At 42.6% G+C, this 20,533-nt stretch overlaps 1 protein-coding gene across 1 annotated transcript in view; it reads right to left on the reverse strand.

Annotated features, from left to right (window-relative positions):
• The window catches only part of LOC133000357 (cadherin-4-like), a 76,831-nt gene extending 56,651 nt beyond the window's left edge, over positions 1–20,180 (reverse strand). The window contains exons 1-3 of the mRNA XM_061070273.1: positions 20,161–20,180; positions 18,424–18,646; positions 10,115–10,291 (exon numbers count right to left, since the gene is read on the reverse strand). Coding sequence (XP_060926256.1) covers positions 10,115–10,291; positions 18,424–18,519 — 273 coding nt within the window. The 5' untranslated portion in view covers positions 18,520–18,646; positions 20,161–20,180. The remainder of the gene's footprint in view (positions 1–10,114; positions 10,292–18,423; positions 18,647–20,160) is intronic.
• Between the last annotated feature and the right edge of the window lie 353 nt (positions 20,181–20,533).

The raw sequence follows: 20,533 nt of genomic DNA on the forward strand, positions 1-20,533 counted from the left end.
GAATGAGAGAAACAAAGGGAATACAAATATCTAGGGATGAAAAAGTGGTGAGAGAAAAACGACGCAGACGAAGACGTCAAGAGAGTTTTTGGGGATAAAGCTTAACGCCGGTGTCGATGTGTTATAAACAGAAAACATGTGATCTCTGCAGTGGAATTAATACGTACATCCTGCCTCTGCTTGCTGCACCAGCTCTCACCTGAAACCTGCAGAGATTTCTGTGTTGTGAATGTGTCTGAGCGGAAAATCTCCACGCTGTATTGTTCATGTGTGAAAGAGAAAGTCCAAACCCATCTGTGCGGACATCCTCCGGATGAACTTCTAATCAGTCCATCTTTTATTCTAAATGGAGGTTTGTGTGGGTTGTAATGAAATTCCTAGCAGGTGTTCCTGATGTATCATGTTCACATGAATGGAATGGATGTACGAACAACAGCGCAGAGGCATAATAACAACCTCCGACGAGATAGTGTAGCGATAAAGAGCAGTAAAACCTGTCAGTTTAGCGACATCATGAGAAGGGAATGGTGCGGATGGTTTTAAAAATAGTCACATAGGAGGTTTGTGAGAGAGAAGCTGCAGAGAGCTCAGGTTTAATATCTCTCAAGTGAGAGCCACTGACAGCCACTGTCGCACGCTGTTATCCCTGATACTCATAAAGAACAGCTGCGTCTGCGGCAGGCAGGCTACTCCAATATGGATCGGGAACTAAATGGGGAATGAACCAAGCTCCATGCAGCTCTGAAGTATATTTTTTCCCCCTCTACCTTATGCACCCTACTTTTCATTTGGGTTTCTCTGTCTGTGTTTGTGCTGCCATATCAGTTTGCCCACCTCCTTCTATCTCTCCCTCTCCTGCACTCTCTCCTGTCGTGGGAAGGAGACACTGAGCGTACCATCAATTTAACGTCCAATAGTCCCCACCTGAGGAAGGTTTGTCTGCTTTGCTTCAGACACTGTTATTCAGCCGTTCTCCTCCACTTTCTAACACGGTCAATTTAATTAAATCCTTTCATTTCCTGAGGCCTCCCGAGGTAATGTTTCTGCAAAGTGGATTTGGATCTAGAGATAATAAAGTAAGATTTTTTTTTTTCTTGACAATTTAGAGAAACAAAGCTGAAACCTTTTTGGGGCTGATGTTTTTTCTCCCTCTAGAGGACCCGTTTTAATATGATGTATAAGAGAAAAAGACAATCCAGTTAAAGGTGAGTGTGAAAAATAGGGAAGACACATGGAAGAAAACATCTGAGAAAGCAGAGGCATTGTCAAGCAGTATGTCTTTTAATGAAGAGCAGGAAGCATTCTGAATGCCGGCAGCATCCGATAAATAAGCTTCAGATGAAAGCTTTTGGCTCTTTTAAAAAGTAGATATAAAGTCTGGTCTTGGAGGAGAGTTTTCTTTTATCCTAAGCTCATAAGGCTCACAGATATCCTGAGGTTGCTTCTCAAATTTTGGACCAAAAAACCTTTTTTGACATTTTTATCTTACACTCAAATATCCTCCATCTCCATCCTGTAAGCCATTCATCATTACTCACGAGAGAGGAAAGGGTCCTGCAGCTTTAACATTTTGTATCTGCTCAAAAATAGATTATAAGCTTTCTCAAGCTGGCACGTGTACTTGCACGTCATTGCCTCCACCTCAGACCATTAACCAGACAGAGGAATGAAATGTAGGATTGAAAAAAAGGAGGCAATTAGCAGGAGAACAAATATTAATGGAAGTTAAGAAGTGACTCACAAACCCAATTACGGCATTAGCCAGGCAATTTAGACGAGCTCTGCGAGAGTGGAGAATCCTGTTGAAATGTACCAGCGGTCTCTCTGCATTAACAATGGCATTAATTCCCCTGATTCACAGTGCAGGAGAAGAATAGAGCCAATACAGCCATTCTGTCTCCCTTATAAAGAGAGGGGAGAGCCACATTACCTGATTCCGGGGAATGGGATGGAGGAAGTAGAGGCTGACGCTCTTGTTCTTACCCCCCCCCCCCCAAACAGACCCCAGACCCCTGGGGAGATTCAGCTTGTTAAATAGCTCCATTCTCCTCCTCTCCCCAACAAGGACAATAGGTAAACCATACTACAGGTCTACTATCTACAGATAATTATTGTGAAGACATGGTTGGCTGCAGGAAAGCTGACTTAAGGGAAATAACGAGACCCAAAGACTTACAGAGATATGAATGGAGTTATGGATGGAGGGAGGGGGCAGTGCCGAGCTTTCTGCTGCTCTTGCACATTTCCACTCAACCTTCTGCGATTCTCAAATTGCATCCCTCAACCCAAGCTTCTGCCACACGCTCCCATAGGAGGCATGCGACCCTGACTGCCTGGCCAATCAGCTGCACCCTGAGGCCAGTTGAAAGCCCCCCTGGCATGCCTAAGGCAAGCGCGGTTCAACCAATCAGTTTGAGCCGGGGCTTGAAAGAAGGACCAAGTTTGGCTCAGGGAGCTGCTAAGGCTGCCAATGAGAGTCCAGAGGGGAGTTTGAGTGGCTCAGACGGAGGCTGCCAGAGGGGTCAGTGTGGACGAGGGCGGACTGACAGTTATTTAGTAAGAGGCTGAGCCCTGTGTCACTCACAACAGCGATCAGGCTTTGTACTACTGGGTCGGCTCTAATGGGACTGTCACCTTCTAATTGTCCAACTGGGGATGGTAGAGTAGCAAACAGACACAAATGTGCAGAGATACACAAAGACATATAAAAACACTGACTTGCACAAACATACCACCACAGATATGAACCGGGAACCAAAACACAGTGCGCAGAAATACTCCTTTTGTGCTGCAGAAGATTTGTGTTTCTTAGAAAATTCTCACAAAGGCAGGAACAGGTTGTCTTTAATGTCCTGCACACACACTCTCAGCAAAGGCTGAGGGCTCATTGATACAGAATATTACACCAAATACTGCAGAATTTGTGTTAAGCTAGTTCACACTATAGACGATTTTCATCCTGATTTGCCAGTCGCCAACAAGTTTTGCCAGTCGTCGACAACAGCCAGCAATCAGCGTTCAATCGGATGTTGCCAATTCCTGTGTGAACTCGTAAAGACACAAATAAAGAGGCTCATAGACTCGGCAACAACTCCAGCTAATTAGAGGGTAGGACGGAGTGAAAGCGTAGGCAAAAGGGGTAAAGGTACATTTAGTTGCGAGTTGCCCCCTGAATTTTACACTGCACATGTCTGTATTTATTTGTGATCAAACAATAAGCAGGTGTGTCATGAACAGAGTGACACAGAGCCTTTATATTCACGTTAAATCCATTGGGCTGGGGTCAGGGTTTGGAAAGAAAAAGACTGAAATCCAGTCAGGTTTCGGGTCTGGCTCAGTTCGGGTTCAGACAGAAAATGCAGCCGAGCCATTATAACAACAGTAATGTTCATTGAAGCGTTTCTTTATCATCATCCTTAGCAGGATGACACAGAAGAGCAGGAGGATCAGTGGATTGTCTCTTATTAAGCGTATTTCAGCGACTTAACACATTTTGGAGTCGGAGGCTTCTCCTGGTGAAAGATCATGTAGATGTGTGACCCTATCACAAGGCAGTCATGTAGTAGGAACTCACATCGAATGCAGGACTCTCCATCACCTTTTTGAAAAAAAAATTTGTTGTACGAAATTAAACATTTGCTATTATCAAATAAAGTAGCTTAAATTAAACAATTTGTGTTAACAACTACATCTTTTTTCTAGATTTAAATGACAATAGGTGACGACTTTCTCTTAACTGTTAAAATCACCTTTATGTCCTAACCAATTTCCAGAAGTAAAATAATAAACCAAAGACATACGAAAGGTTTTGAAAGAAGCGTGTTAGAAGAGGCCTTGATGATGATTAGAATGATGGTAGAATGATAATAATAATTACGATAACACATTTTTGTTGCAAAAAGCGCACTGTCTGGACTGCTTCATAGGTATGACCTAGAAGAACCTGAGGCAGGAGAGTTATTCTGCCAGGAGGAGCTGGGTTAGACTGTACATTCTCATCATGAAAAAGTAAAACATGTGGAACAAGATTAGAAAAAGAGTTTTATTCCTGGAGACCTTGTTGTTATTGTTAATGATTCCGCACCGAGAAACTCCTGGATTCTAGGACGCTCTCCAAGGGTGGTGTCAGGATGAAAGGGAGCGCAGCGTGACCTAGAAACCTTTAAACCCCAACGAGACTTCAACAAACCCTGTCTGCACCTTGAAGCTATAGACTAGACTGAATTTCTATCACAGACAGATGTTGCACATAGATTTGAGGAATGGAGCTGAGTATTATGACGACTATTTAGACTGAGCATTGAGTTATTATGAGAATGAACTGATACTTAATGGCTCTATTGATATGAACTGTTAAGAGTTATTAGGTTCATTTTCAAGGTACTGGAATGGCTGGGGCTGATTAAATGATAATCTTTACCTGCTGTCGATAACAAGAGGGGATTACATTGCTCAAGACATTTGATGTGGTTCAGTAGAGAAGCTATAAAAGCGTTGACCTCATTGTATCACCTATAACGTTTCTGTGTTTGCTTCAACTATCAATTAAATGGACAACATATTGATTAGGGGGCAGTGCTTTGTACAGCAGCCCCAGCAACAGAAGCACGACTTTAAACCTAATAAGCATCACATCTTCACTGGTGTGCAGTCAAAATGCTTTTGTTTTCAGATTTTCACACTGCTAACATGCGACACAACACACAAATACCAAGTTAGCTCTGGAATGAAGGAGCAAATGTTTCGCTTTTTTTGCAACTTTGCCCTTTATCCTGACACCCTTGGTCAGGATATAAGCTGACAGACACTTTTACTCCGTTTAGAGATTGCTTACAGTCTTAACATGCAATGTACATAAACCACATTGTTTTGGTGTACTGCTTAAAGTTAGAGAGATAAACTTAAATAAAGCCCCAGGCTACAACTGCAGCTTAGAGTAGTAATAGAGGAATAATTCAGGTGGTCCTGGATATAATACAATTTGGGGAAGAAGTTGATTGTACGAGCGTTAAATAAAGGTTTATTTTGCTGTTGTTCTTCATACGTTACTATTTCATGGAGGAAATGTAAAACACCATGTTTAAAAAAGAGAAATAAGATTCCTAGATCTGGCAATTTATCTGGATCCCCTTCAAAATGTTACAGGTCCTGTCTTGCATCATGCACCACTAAATTTTAAATAATCCTGTTGAGAGACGGATACTTGGGATACTTACGGTGTAAGTCCTGCTCTATGCTTTATGTACCCATGCACACGTTCATATTCACACATACAAACTAGACACAAAGAATTTGAATGCACTGGGATGCAATAAAACTGCAGCAAAACAAGCGGATCCAAAGAGCAAATCACAAACTCATTATGGCCTGTAATGAAATACACTGTGCAATATGAGGTTGTAAATAAACCAGCGTGTTTTCATTTTAGGTAGCAAATAGCACTTCAGTCATTACAATGTCACACACACACACACACATATATGGTGTATATTACATATATTACATTATATATAGTTTAGCTGTAAGTAAAGGAAATTAGAAAAGCCACAAAACGCCACCCACATTCTTTGTTTCTCTGAAGTAAAAGTAAAGTTTTCATCTACACTAGTTTACCTGAGTGGTGGAGAACTCAACCATTTGTTTTTCTTTGTTTGCTTTTGTCTGGTTCTGATAAAAACATCGAGATGAGGGGCCCGCAGATCCTCCGACTGCGACTCATTCAACACAAAACTGTATCGCATTATACTAGCCGTGAGTAATGGCCTATCCAAAATAATGAGGTGAACCAAATCACACTGAGATGCACGCTAATAAGCCAGATCACCTACTCACCTTGAGTCCTTCATTTTTCTTCAAGAATGTGGATGTGTGATAAAACCATCATTACAGACAGAGATATCATTACCATTTCCTTTTGCTGCGTGAAAAAGGGCACAAAGTCACGCCAAAAAGAAACAGTGAAAGCAGATATGTTTCTTTAGTCTGTCCCTTGGCTGCATATTAAAATACCCATTTGCAATGCACTTAGTTATGTCCAGCTCCTATTGTTCCATTCCTTGTCCTGACTGCGGGTCAAAGAGGGAGCCAGTGTTTTGAGGCCTGGTTGAATGAAGGGAGAATCTTTTCTCTCCCATATTCGGACTGCTTTCCATCAGTTTTGCCTCATTGGTCTGAGTGTAGGTGCTGCAGGAGACGGTTGAGATGAGAGTGCCACAAATGGCCTGAAACTAATGTTGGCCTCCCTCACCCTCTAGATTTACAGTGCTCTCCAAAGACTCTGTATTTTTTTTCTTTTCGTTTTTTTTTTCAATTTCAGTCCATCCTGGTCTCTCCCTTTTCCATCTCCCGCCCTCGCTGCTTTCTCAAAAGGAGCCGCTATTGCCATCTACCTCAGTGTCCATTGTCCATGCTGTTTTTTAACCTCTCCATTTCCACTGCACTTACATCTGTCATGTCAAATCACTTGACGGCAAAAGAATATTCCATTTGAGCACAAAGGTAAATCAATGCCATCACGCTGCATTACTTGTGGTTCTCCAAGAGTGAATTGCACATGTCAAGGTAAAAATGGCCAGCAGAGGAATGGAGCTCTTGCACGCAATGGGTTTCTTTGTCTGTATGTGTGGGTTTGAGAGAGAGAGAGAGAGAGAGAGAGAGAGAGAGAGAGAGAGAGAGAGAGAGAGAGAGAGAGAGAGAGAGAGAGAGATAGAGAGAGAGAGAGAGAGAGAGAGAGAGAGAGAGAGAGAGAAAGTAGCTTTCAGTAGGTGTATAAGAATATTACTATCTGAGCCAGAAGTCTGTGATGACAAGGGTGGTGTGAATGTCAGAATCCAACAGAACATGTAACAAACAGCATCATGTATACAATAAAGTCACAATAAATACCGGAATTGATAAATACATTCATTCATTATTCAAAATACCACACACATTTTTACCATATATTGAACAATGGACGATGTACCTCCACTTCCTCCCACTTTCCAATGAAGCCAAAATATCCGGGATATGAATGCCACCATTTTACACATTTTGAGTCAGAGACTGCATAGTAGCGATCAGCGGATGGAGCCATGGTGTCATGGTTTTTACCCAGATACACATACTCCACTAATCATAACTTAGTCTCAGTTTTCTATCATGATGTTTCACCCAGTTTTTATAGCCTTTAATAACTAATGAAAAACTAACCTTACCAGAAAAATGTACCCTTCAACAGATTCGATAATAACCACCCATGTATTTTACATTTAACGTGACTATCTTGTTTGGCCCGTGTCCCATCCACTAACATAAGCGAGGCAGGGTTTATGACCAATACTGCCACCCACCACCAGGGGGCGACCATCTTTACATACAGTCTCTGGCTATTTCATACAGATAAATCTGCAGCAAGACTTTTTATCCTGTATGAGTGACAGGCTCTGTCAGCATAACTGGGATTAATCAAACGTCCCACAGCAGCAGGCTCACTGTACATTAGCCTCTCACTGAGTCCAGCAGAGAACAAGCAGCGGTCCATCACACACCTCTCTGGGCGTGTCATTTGCATCATTTCACGGTTTCAAAGTGGTAATTACGCTCTTGGGGTTAATTGGTCTTTTTAAACCTGCTGAACCCCCCCCCCCCCATGTGAAGCCTGGAGTATAGAAACAAAAGCAAAGACTCAAAGAGTTTCCCGCACAGCACCAGAGAGCTGCTGTGTCCTGGAATCAAGTGTGTCAGCTTTAAAGGTTGTTCTTGGCCTCTTCTGAGACCTGCGAGATAAAGCACGAAATCCCCACTGCTCCTCTGCACGGCTGCCTGTCAGAATGGAGAGTTGTGTAGCTGAGAGAGCTGGGGACAGATGAACTCACAGACTCACATCCCCTATGGTGTACTGCTTTCAGATATAGCTGAGGGCTGTGACACACCTATACTGTGCTCCAATACGATATAGCATACGGTATAAAAGCTGGGAGATGGTCCCACATTCACACACACACACACACACACTAACCTAACCACACACACAAAGGAAGCCCCTGAGGTTGAATCTGACCATCTAACATCTTACTGGTGAAAAAAGGGATAGAAGGGGTCCATTCCTCCAGCAGCGTAACACAATTTAGTGGCTCCCCTGACACTCCACAGACCCGCTGTGTGTTTGTGGGGGGGGGTGAGTGTTTCCATGCTTTGGTGGAAAATCGGTTCTCTCGCCAACACATTGGTAAAAGGCGATTGCCGTAATCCGAGAGTATAAGCCTTGCTGTACAAATGGGCGTAAGGGACTTTGTGTGAGTATATACGTGCGCGTGTGAGTGTGTGTGTGTGTGTGTGTGTGTGAGAGAAATGCCAGCAGAAAGCTGCACGTCTGTCTGGGAGACTGATAAGAGGCAGCGACGGAGGGAGTTCAGAGAAGCAGCACAGAGCTGGGAGCATAATGCCTCCATGTCAAACTTTCTTTTGGTTGTCTGTATTTTGGATAGTTACTGGTTGTAATTGCAAAGTGGCTACATACATGTTCTGTACTGCCGGGCTGTGACAGGCTCTCGCCTGGGAATCCCACACAGTGAACCTGATCAGAAAGACCAATCACGATAGAATCCCCACGCTCTATATGCAAATAAACATGAACGTCATCCTGTTTGCAATGATGAAATGTGTTTTAAAAAAGAAAAGAAAATACAAGATGCACTGCGTTTTAACAGTCTGCAACACTACTGTGCTAACACACTGGGATACACACACACAAACAAATTTACAAGAAGGCTGAAATAATTAAGAATAAGTCGTAGCACTTCAAAAGTTTATAAATTTTCCTTTCACTCAACAACTCTCAAAAGTGCATGATTTTAATGGGAGTCTGGGGATATTATGGAACCCAAACATCTGATGCTTACAAGAGCATAAACAGTGATCAGACACCTGGTAAAAGTCCCAGACCCCCGAAGCCCACGATGCAGCCATTGTGATGTTTAATCCATGTTGCGCATGTGCAACTGTCGTCAGAAATGAGAAGACAAGCAAGATGCCTCACCCATTTGCTACCTCCACCATCAGCCCCGGGAAAAAAACAGAAACATAATCATCATATAACTTCCTAAGTTAGAATACAAAAAACGTATTTAATGAAAATAATGGGGAGTGAGCCATCTCAATTCCTTCTCATCTCTGTTCAAAGTTGCACTTCATGAGTGACAGCTGTTTGTAAATAAACACTCATATTAAACTATAAGGGGACTTGGAGGGTGCATTCTCAGACTCTCTGCTTTATCACCATTTTGCATATACGATAAATCTGAATCATTATCCGGATCCGAACCATGTCAGATTTTTTCATGCAATTTCTGCATTATTACTTGAGAAACTCACAGATGTCAAAAAATGTCCCCATAATGTTAAAGACAGTGAAAAAAAAAATCAAATATCTGTCAACTTAATGAATATGCTGAAGGACCCACCCTTCTTCAAAGTTTAAATAAAATATCTAAGTGCCAGACAAAGAAAAGAGAAAAAACATAAACTCCTTAGACAAAGTAACATATTCTTTCTTTGTTGCAGAATACCAGCTCAATCAAATTACCTGCTTTCATAACATTCCTTTTAAGCTGGTTTAGACTCAGTACTGATGTCATGAACACTCAACAGTGCCAATGAGCTGTAAACAACAAAGATATATGGAGTCTTGCAGGTATATAAACCAGTAAACAAACAGCACTGAAAGAGGAAAAATCCAAAGTAATCCTTCTGAAGCCAAGCATGAAATGTGTATTCTGTGTTTTCTAAGTAATAATTATTTTTCAACCTGCTGCCTGTCTGTGGTTCCCTGAGGTCAGCAGGCAAACCTCGGGGCATCATGACTTAAATTGGAGACAAGAGCAGAGCTTATCATCTGCCGAGTGTGCCTGATATCAAATACCTGAATATTGAGTCTCTTGGCCTCATGGTGAAAGTAAGCAGTATTACAGTATATTCCTCGGTCTCTCCTGGTCCGACTAAGTACTTGGAAAGAACAAATAGCTGAGGTGGCCTACCTAGTCTTTCTATGAATCTCAATTTTTTTTCTCTGCAAACACAAGTTATGTGAAAGTTTTGCTTTGCATCGAAAGACAAACAATAAGCAGTCACTTACTCTGACAAGCATGTGAGGGAAGGGGCCTCTGGAGTTCTCAGGCACGTTGATAGGCGGGATGACCCAGTCTCTCTTCTGTCGCCTCAGCCCAGAGGAGCCTCTCTGATGTCTCCGAGAAAACCTGATAACTCTGGGTTGGGATTCCCACATTCTTGACAACATTTCTTCGATGCCAACCTGAAAAGAAAAAAGGCACACACGTATATATATCATTTCATCCTACATTTCGCATTGAATTACTTGCGCATCTTATCATTTGAAGAATGCAATTTGGCCGTGACAGGCTGGAAGATGAATCTATAAAGTGCTGTAAAATGACACGTTTTCTTGGCTCAAAATGAAACTGAAATACTGGGTGGCATGCTGACAGTAAAACCCATTTTGGGAGAGTGACAGAGACGCAAACACAAGGAAGCACAGATAAACATTTTTCTGAAAGCTGCTGCATCACATTTCATGAGGCCCTTGGCAAGTTATGTGAGCCTGCCCTTGGCTCCTGTCTAAGAAAGTGAGACTTCCCCTAGGCTACATGGCTGGGTTCTGTCCACAGAGGTGTTTTGTTGTGTCTGCATCTCTAAATAGATTTTTAAGGCAGACAACGGATTTTCCATCCTCTCGGTCCAGACTGAATAGAAAAAAACAAGGTGACACTGATAGAGGCCTATCATCAGATTACCTGGTATTGATGAAAGCAGTGGGAGACAACAGGGAAATGTAACCTTGACCAATGACGACCCTCAGATTCTCATTCTCAACACATTTGAATATTTGAGCTGACTCTGTATCCTGTGCTCTTTTTTTTTGGTTTATCCCACAGACTCTTTATAAAGATGGACGACGCGTCTCCACTTCCTCCCCCGATCCATAACTCTGCCATCTTGAGCATTTGGAGTCTGCATGGTGGCGATATGGGGATGGAGCTACAGCAGTGAGGTCACATAACCCCGACCAATCACTGTCAGCCATGTTATAGCATCAAATTACTCATTAAAACGATAATTAAGCGCATTTGGACAAACAACAGTGTGATAAGAACTATCTACAATTACAGAAACCATTATTGAGAATAATGTATTTGACATGTATTTAAACTTTTTAGAGTGGTCCATGTCCCAACGGCTAACATGGATGGAGGTGGGATTTATAACCTATACTGAAGACAGCCACCAGGGGGGCAATCAAGATGCTCTGGCTTTACCTTTGGGGAAAAGTCATCCATCTTATCACTCTATGGAGTCTACGGTCCGACTTGCTACATTTATATGTGCTGTGATTGGTTCATTCCTAATGAGTTTTTGATGGTTCACTCATCACTGCACCACATCTGGAGATAAGTAGTGACACTTTTGTGGGTGAGTCCCAAAAAATCTGTAATCTGAATAATCTTCTACCATCATGAACATAGTGGCCGAATTAACGACGACTCTGAAACCCATAACATCAACAAAAAAGGTTAGCTTACAAAATTAGCATTATGGTGGTTTATTAGAACAGCTAGGATTCAACATTCCTGGCCTGAATTATTGCTCTAGTCAGCCCCTGGTTACATTTACTTAAATGTGGACTCTCTGGACTACTGTACTATTCCTCAGTCCAGAATGTGTCCCTGATTTGTTTGCATGTGTGTCACTTGTTAGTGTTGATGGTAAAGTACCTGTGAACATCATAGGGATGCATTGTATTATGGGTAACTGTTCTGTTGGAAGGAATGAACAGCAGCTGCAGAGAGAAGTTTGTCTTCTTACTCATGTTGACAGGTGAAATTAGGGTTAGAAGGTTGTCTAAAAGACATGTGTTTTCCCCCCAATCCTCTGCGGTGTTCTCCTGCGTAAGATTGTTCTATTGCTGTAATCCACCTAATCCTATTGTGGTCTCTGCACCCAGCGTACACACACACACATTCACTGGCAGCGTGCTGCTGTCACCTGAAGCTCAGAGGAAATCCTCCCGCTTATCCCACCTGGACGACGTCATACAGGCAAAGTCACACAGGCGTGCACACGAGCCACCAAGGACACGTCGCCATGCCAAACACAGGCCGGCGGTTCATCCTATCAACATACACCTGCTTTGCCTGTGAGAGAGGCAAACGGTAAGCCACACCTGAGCAAACACAGTGTATATGTTTCTATCTTTTGTTCTAAGCCTTTGCACATTCACAGCTCAGAGGATTGGACCACGAGCCGGGTGCGGGTCTCTGGACAGGCAGCGCTGCTGGTTTATCTTGGCAGGAGCACGATGAGGGGGAGTGGGGCGACCGGAGTGGATGGTCAGAGGACAGAGAGAGGAACGAGGGGACCAGATGTGTTTCCCAGATAAGATAACGTTTGTTCCAGCTCCGCTCATCCAAAACACTCACAGGTACCAACTGGCATGAGGGAGACGGGGAGCGTGCCAGTCTCCTCCGTGGGCAGCAGGTGGAATTAGTCTCTGTCTGTGAATATGTGTGTGTGAGTGTGTTTGTTGACGTTTCTGTGTGTGAGTGGGTGTGCCGGCAGATGCTACTTTTAAAACAAACAAGAATGAAGGGATACACGCCACTCTCTGGCAGATGACTGATCATCAGGACTGTCTGTTTGACAGTTACAAATACAGAAAACATGTATGACTCCATGAGCACGGTCTTCCTCATCTATGCTGTGCTGTTACCATAATAACGTCTCTATCTGCCTTACTGGCCATCGGCAGAAAAACACAATGGCCGAATAGTGTCTCAATACACCAATCAGCCTGCCGAAGAAGGCGTCCATCAGGTCTGACGATAACAAGGTTGAAGCGTTCGCTGTTTTCGTTCCCGACATGCCTTTAGAAATGTCGCCAAAACAGAAACCAAGCCGAGACACGGCCAGGCAGAGAGAGACACGGAGACAGACAAAGAAAGGGAGACATCTTTCATTGTAAGTCTGCATGTGGATGATATCGACATAGTGGCTCAATGCGGACTGTCACTTTTCAAACAGCGAGGCAGATGACAGGCTGCTGGCTTTGTGACAACACGAGAATTACAAAGGAAAGGAGGAGAAACTGGAACCTGCTTTCTATGGGCAACCAGGAGGCGAGGTGCATGCTTGTGTGCACATATGCTGTGCCCTGGCATTGATGCAAGCATGTGCACATGCATGCAAATGTGTCAAAATAATGCATGAACATATGTGCTGGTGTATTTGACTGTGCATGTGCGATTCCCAGTGTGTGTGTATGTGCATGCGCACATGACAGGAAATCGGTTAGTGTGGCCCTGACGCGCCGGGGGCTCCTGGAACCCAGAGGCAGCCGGGGCCAGCTGGCAGCGCGGCGCTCCCCAGCAAACCGCGCATTGCTGGGGCATTCTTCAGGCCTGCGACGCCGCGAGCCCTGGAGCTGACATCTGGAGGTTATCGTTCGGACAAACAGGCAGAACAATACAATAAGAGCGTGTGCTCATTGCCAAGTCTCCGTTCTGCAGGGCTCTGAAATCATTTGATTTTGTTTTTTCTAATGGTACTTTTCTCAGTCTTTATTGTGCAGGATGTCTGTGATAAAAAAGACACCAGTCGTTCTTCAGTGAGAAGAATGTTCTCTAAGGAGATCTTTTTTCAACACTAAAGTGAAGGAATATAACATTTTAATCTAACTTTGTATTTAAAAAGGATTTGCCGTCTGGCTGCTGCAGTTGTCTTTTGTGGATTTTCAACATAATATCGCTATAAACACAAAGATAAGCACAGAACAAAAGTGCAACGTTCAAATTCTGCCTGTGTGGCTTTTCAATAACCATCAGACCCAAGGGTACCAGTTCCAACCTTGCTACTGGCCTTTGCTGTAATCTACCTTGAACAGGTGAGGCAGTCTGGTAAGAGCAATGTAAATTTTTAAAAATCAAATGAACACTAAAATCCGCTCTGACAAGAAGTCGACTCCAAATCCACCGATGCGTAACTGATGGCCCTACAGTGGTGGAGAAGGCAGACCAATGTACCATGAAATCAGCACAAGTTGGAGAGCACTCAACGAGCGGCGCTACCTGTGTGCGACGTGATAGCATGAGTACATAAACACAGCGGAAAAGGGCTCTCAGGCCAGAGATGCTTTACACTATAATTGATGCGGTATCGTACCCTGGAAAATTAAATAGTAAAATGAGCCGGCCGTCCACGGAGCACATGCCAAGTATGCTAATTTCTGCTACTAAAGCAGAAATGTGAGAAAGTAAGCCAGTTATTAAAAGCTAATCAGTGCACTCTCACTGGTGCTGTACAACAAAGCAGTAGAAACTGTGTTGCTGACAGTTTATCCGAGCAGATTTGAGCCGAGCACAGAAAGTGTTACAGTGCAGCGTCTCTCTGTTCACATTATCCGTCGCTGCACAGAGCCAGTGAGTAAAATGAGTTGCTATTCTTTTAATCGCCATTGGGAAGAAGGGGAAATCCTTTGCTGTTTATATTCTCCGCTGCTGTTGCCCTGCTGATTACGCAGAGATACGTTGCGGCTAGGTGATGCGATTATGATAACCTCCTCTCTGAAATAACTTCTGCCTTTCAGAACAAAGAGATGAGCTTAGATAACAACGACCCATCTCTGTTTACGTTCATCGCACTGGAGAAGGAAAATGGGCCAGACTGTTTAAAAACACTGCACTTCACTGATAACACTGTTTTCATTTGAATTCCCAGGAATCAAGCAACATCATTGGATTAACCAGCACATTAACAGGTTATTATGTTAAACTATATATCAAAGACGAACTAGAATTACTGCCTTGCAGCTATAATCCTTTACCTACCAGTCTGTCCAGGATCATATAATAAATGTACTGCATGTAGGGCAGACGTTTAATAAAGTTTATCTGTGACCTTTTATATTTAAGTCATAATTTTACCATTTTACCTTATTAGACATTTGTTCTAGCCGTTATACGATATATTTACATGACAGAAGCATTAAGCAGGAAAGGAGGAGAGAGAGTACCAACCTGCAGACTGTAGGGAAGCTAACTAGCTGCTTTGCTGTCTCTCCTAAATTGTGACCAATGAAGCATTATGCTTTGGACCAATATGTTGGTGCTCGTGTGACACGTATGGGCAATTATACAAATAACCTTCAAGCTTTAGAGGGAAAATATGTTGTTATATATGTGTTTTATCGATCAACAAACATTCACACTGAAGGAGTAAAACAGGGGCGGCTGCCGGGAACAGAACCAACAAAGCTTTGTCTGTAGGAGAGTTTGACAGCAGGACAGAGACTCTGCTACAAGAGATGTTTCGATACCTGCATCTGAAAATGCCAGTTCAGGCATCGATGAGTGCACGAGTCTTTACCGATCCGATGTTTTTAAAGTTTCTTAGTTTCCAGATAAAACGGCAAATAATTTTTACAAGAAATAATTTATTCTTCAACTCTCCAAGTACAGTTTCGCTGTTCTGCCACTGGCAAGTATTGTTTTCAGATCGTCAAAGAATAAATGATTTTTGCCGTTGGCTAGAGCTAGGTTAAGTATTGGCAGTTTGGCAGTATTTCACACTGGAAAGTTTCATAAGTAAAATGGCGACGCGTAAAAGAGAAGTGTTTATCGGAACTTCTCTATCTGCAGCTCTGTTTGGAGTCATTTTATTCCTTCAATGTTGAGGCTTGTTATTTGAATTTTGATTAAATTCAACTCTGCAGAGTAGAACATGTTAAACTATAAATAAACTAAATAAGAAGTCTACAATATAACTATAATCACTTATAAATGTCACCCTTCCCACTCCCAGTCATGCCTCGTTGATGTCAGTAATGACAAAACTGGTAATTTAATTAGTCTGTGGAGGCTGTCACAGAAAATATCCTTTATTTCATGTAGTTTTAATACTTTCAATGGTGGACTGTACAATATGATCCAATCACCAGATATAATCAATATATAAATTGAATCAATCACAATCAAAGTGGTTTTTATTTGGTCCTTTAAATAGATGTTCCATTTTCCTGTTGTCTTTACAATAAATTCCAATCATTACATCCTTAATGACTCTGCTCTTAATGAAACAAGTATTTATTATAATTTCCTCCTCAGGGAGTATTAGCAATTTTCCACTCAGGAGACTGGAACTGTAAATTCTACAGCCGTACCTATTTATCTGAGGGCAGAGAAAGATGACAGGAACACAGTGTTCTTGAAAAATGGCATACTCTACTGTACGTGTTAAAGCTGGTTTTCAAATTTCCATGTGATTAGAAAAAAACACATTTATTTCTTGTTCGATTATTGAATCTTTCTCTCTCCACAATGTGGAGGAACATAATTATACGCCCAAACTACATCACCTGGTCCTCGCAGACTCCGTCGGAGTGGAACATTAGCTCAATCAATGTCAATTATTTCCCAGTCTCCATTATTGCACTGCGAGGAGTGAGCAGAATTTCAATCCCTACGCTGCAATTGCTTTAGCTACACAAGTCCTGTTTTTTTTGTCATGACTATAAACGTGAGTGAACATTAAGCCCAGTGGTGTTCAACAAGTAGTGCAGGAAAACTGGTAATGGGTTTGTCCCTCAACAAAGTGCAGCCTGGTAGTGTAGTCACTAACAGTGGTTATATACTGTTCACCTTGTGTACTTTTGTAGCCTGTTAGCTAATAGAGCCTTGGTAGAGAAACAATGTTATGTCTCATATGTCATATATTTCATGTCTCTCTCGTAACATGCAAAGAAACAATGCATCTTATAGTGATGCTTAGCACTTAAATGTGTTGTTTGAACGTAACTATATCAAAAGACTATAGAAATACTGATTTCACATAACAACCCCAGTGTTTTAAAATTTTCTTGGACCTTAGACCTGCTTACATGGAGTCGATTGTTTGGAAACATGTAACGTTTGTAACTTGTCTTAGCAATTTCCAGGGAGAGACGCTCTCAGGTGTAAAGACAGACTGTAACTACTGTCCATGTGCTGTATGTACATCAGGGAGACACAGGGAAAAGTGTCCTTACTGTTATATGAAAGGAAGGACTCTGAGAATAGTCAGTGTTACTGTTCAGATGATTTTGCTTCATTACATTTCACCCACTTCATATTTAATTTGTTTATGAAGATCTCTTTTTTTCGCACCAAAAATTGAAGCATGTCTAATCAGAAGGAAAAAAATGGGTTTTAATAGCTGTGTACTGAAGCCAAATCCAGTTTCAAACTCTTCTCATCAAATCTAAATCCTCTTTGAATAATTTCTTATCAAACATAATTAGTTTTCACTTTCAACATTTACAAGTAGAAAAAAGTCAAAAGCAAGGATCTGTGATCATCATTTGTTGGCTGATTAGGCAGAAACACTTTTAATTGGCCACCAAGTTTTTAAATATTTAAATCTACAAATAATGTGATGATACAGCAGATGATACTGTGTTAATGTTGTATATCACACACTAAAGTAACAGGTGTTACCTACGTATTACTAACTGATCCAAACACTGACGTCCTGATGCAGAATTATTAAGCTGATCATCTTTAAATATTGATATAATATGCATCTGGACACGATGCAATTAGTAAGATGATCTGTGGCTGAGTAGCCACGCAGAGAGCACATTAACCAGACAACAGCAAAAAAACATTATTTTAGCCATTGTGGAGTAAATACTAATTTGCTACAGCTGACAGAAGCCTTTTATGCTGGTGTTTGTCATTTTAACCAGCAATCAGCGCTCACTAAAAATGAGCTGCCTGCTGCCTTAATGTCTTCTAGTTTGTCCTTTGCTTACAAAAAATGAGCAAGAAGAATAATAAGATGCCAGAGCTTTATAAATGCGGTACTTAGCCAATCAGGAACCAGATCCAAAATTAGCTATGTTCTCCTGTGAGAGAGAGAACTGCATCGCTGCCACTTGCGGGTTCACTCACAAACTGCAGCTGAAACTATGAAGTCTGACTGTTTGGACAATAAAAACTTTACGGACGGCCGCTCGAGCCTGCAGGCGGTGGCGCTGCACACTGCGATACAATGCAGCATTCCAGCAAAACGGCAGGTTAGAGATCTATTACGTTTATATGAGAAGTGTCACAAATAATTTGGTTCATCGTGAAATCATGGCAGGACAAATTATAGAATATAGCGGGTCGCTGCTGCCTGGATAATTAAAGCGAAATACTGCTGTCACCTTTAACTGGAATGTTTTTTGAGACAAAGGCCAGATGAGTTAAGATAATTTCCAATGATGGTAAAACAGACATTTTAAGGGTAGACACCTACTTAATAAAATTGAGTTATTTGATCATGAATAAATAACTTCCGTCACTTTACCCCTGTGATGTACAGCAGTATTCATTGAGTTACATCAAGTCTAATTACCTTTGAAAGTGGTAGGGAATGGGGGTGTCCAGCCAAGGCCAGCTTAACGGTGGTCTCCCAGATGTGTGGGTCATGGAGCCCCCGGGCCGTCACCATGAACTGGACGGGCTCTGACAGGTTGGCCACTTCCTGCTCTGCATACACCTCCCCGTCAGGTCTCACACTGAAGTTGGGGTCGCTGCTGACAAAGCCCACCTCTCTGCTGCGCTGGCAATCCTCGAACCTCACTGCAGAGAAAAAGGGCAAGGGGGGGGGGGACAAAATCAGAGAGCAGCACAGTGAGATTTACTCCATGAGGTATTCGCAAATCCTTGACACATCTGGCAGGCTTAAGATTAACCCGCATCCATCAAGACGTATCTCGAAATATCTCATCCCCTCGTCTGTCAGCTGTGATTCCCCGCTTTGACGTCTTTGGCAAAACAAACTACTTATCTGTTCCTGAACCAGGATACATGCGAGGGAGGAGGGGGGGTGGGTGGGTGGGTGGTGCTACTTCTTTCTCAAATCATTCTTTCCCCCAAACTAGACGGATAGCGATGTCAAAACAGAATTTCCCTTGGCTTCTCCAGGCAAAACCATGAAAAGAAGGTCTAAAGCATGTTAGGCTGACTGGGCCAGTGGCGCTTCCATGCTTTGCTGCCAAGCACATGGAGCACAGTGTTGAATGACATTTGAAAATTTCTGGTTGACTGAGACAAAAGAGAGAGAGGGGTGTGAGGAATCTCATGTTTGCTCGTGCACACACACACACAAACTGCTATTCCTGATTCCAGAGTGAAGTCACACATGTGTCTGTATTAAAAGTGTGGGAGGGCGGTTTGGGTACAGGGGGCATGGGATGTCTGATGTCTTTACACTGAAGGGTTTGGACGAGAGAGAGAGATAGAGAGAGAGAGAGAGAGAGAGAGAGAGAGAGAGAGAGAGAGAGAGAGAGAGAGAGAGAGAGAGACTTCTGAGTGCATCAGTGCAGATCCTCCAGTGACAGCTGACATGAATGCACCATTACACCAAACAAAACAGACTCTCAGACACGATCGTTTGGAAAATCCTTTCATCCCCTTGCCAAATTTGATCAACACTCAATGAATCATTATCTTATGAGTCAAAGCATGATGCAATGACATCACAACACGCCACCCCTTGTCTCTCTCTACATGTGCTCTGATCTCATCTCACAAACTCTGGCTGATGCCAAAAAAAAAGACACACAGAAGCAGCAGATCTCCTCTTATGATGATTCTCTCCCAAAAATCCAGCATGACGAAATTCTGCAAAGCCAGCTTTTTATCAAGCCATCTATTTAATTCATGGCCCACCATCCTGTCAAGAGACGGTCCCAAACAACGGGCTAATAAAGAATTAGATCTCCTCAGCCAGTGCAGCTTAGCGTCGCACAAATGAGGCCACTTGTTTTCAACCTCTGAGTAATTGCGTGCGTAATGGGATGGATGGTAAACACAGTTTTGACAATGTGCGCATCTGCCTGTGTTGGCAAACGCAATCCATATTTTCATTTTCAAAAAAAAAAAATAAACCGCAGCCCTGCGGAGGACGTCCTCATGTGAGTGATAAGCCTTGTGCCACATTATGGTTCTTCCTTTGGGGATCATTTATCCAGGCGTGGGGGAGGAGGAGGGGGGGGGGGTTAACATTAGGGTTGAGACAGCATGACACAGACCTGCTTGAATTGTCCACAGATGAATTGTGATGGCAGGCATGTATTATGCAAATGACTTCAATTAGCCTGAACTGAGCAGGCTAATTGTTGTCACTTAGAGAGAGCTCTCTTGTGGCGCAGCTGGAGAAACAGGGCGTGTGCGCATGCGTGTGCGTGCTCCTGCCTGCGTGCACATACGTGTAGGACTGAGGTCAAAGTACAACCAGTTTGGGAAAGTGTCTTCCTCACATCTATTAGGTCTGATGGTAATTCTATGTTTAACATTTTTTTTTTATTGGTTTTCTTTGGGTACACAGTACAATTATACAATTATAAACACAAATCTAATGGATATACCCCTACCCACAATACTACCCACCCACCCCCGGCCAGCCTACCCCATGCAGCAGAAGTACATAGAATGTATATATATATATATGTATATAGGCA

This window comes from Limanda limanda, chromosome 4 (assembly GCF_963576545.1).
Source record: "Limanda limanda chromosome 4, fLimLim1.1, whole genome shotgun sequence".
NCBI classification, from domain to species: domain Eukaryota; kingdom Metazoa; phylum Chordata; class Actinopteri; order Pleuronectiformes; family Pleuronectidae; genus Limanda; species Limanda limanda.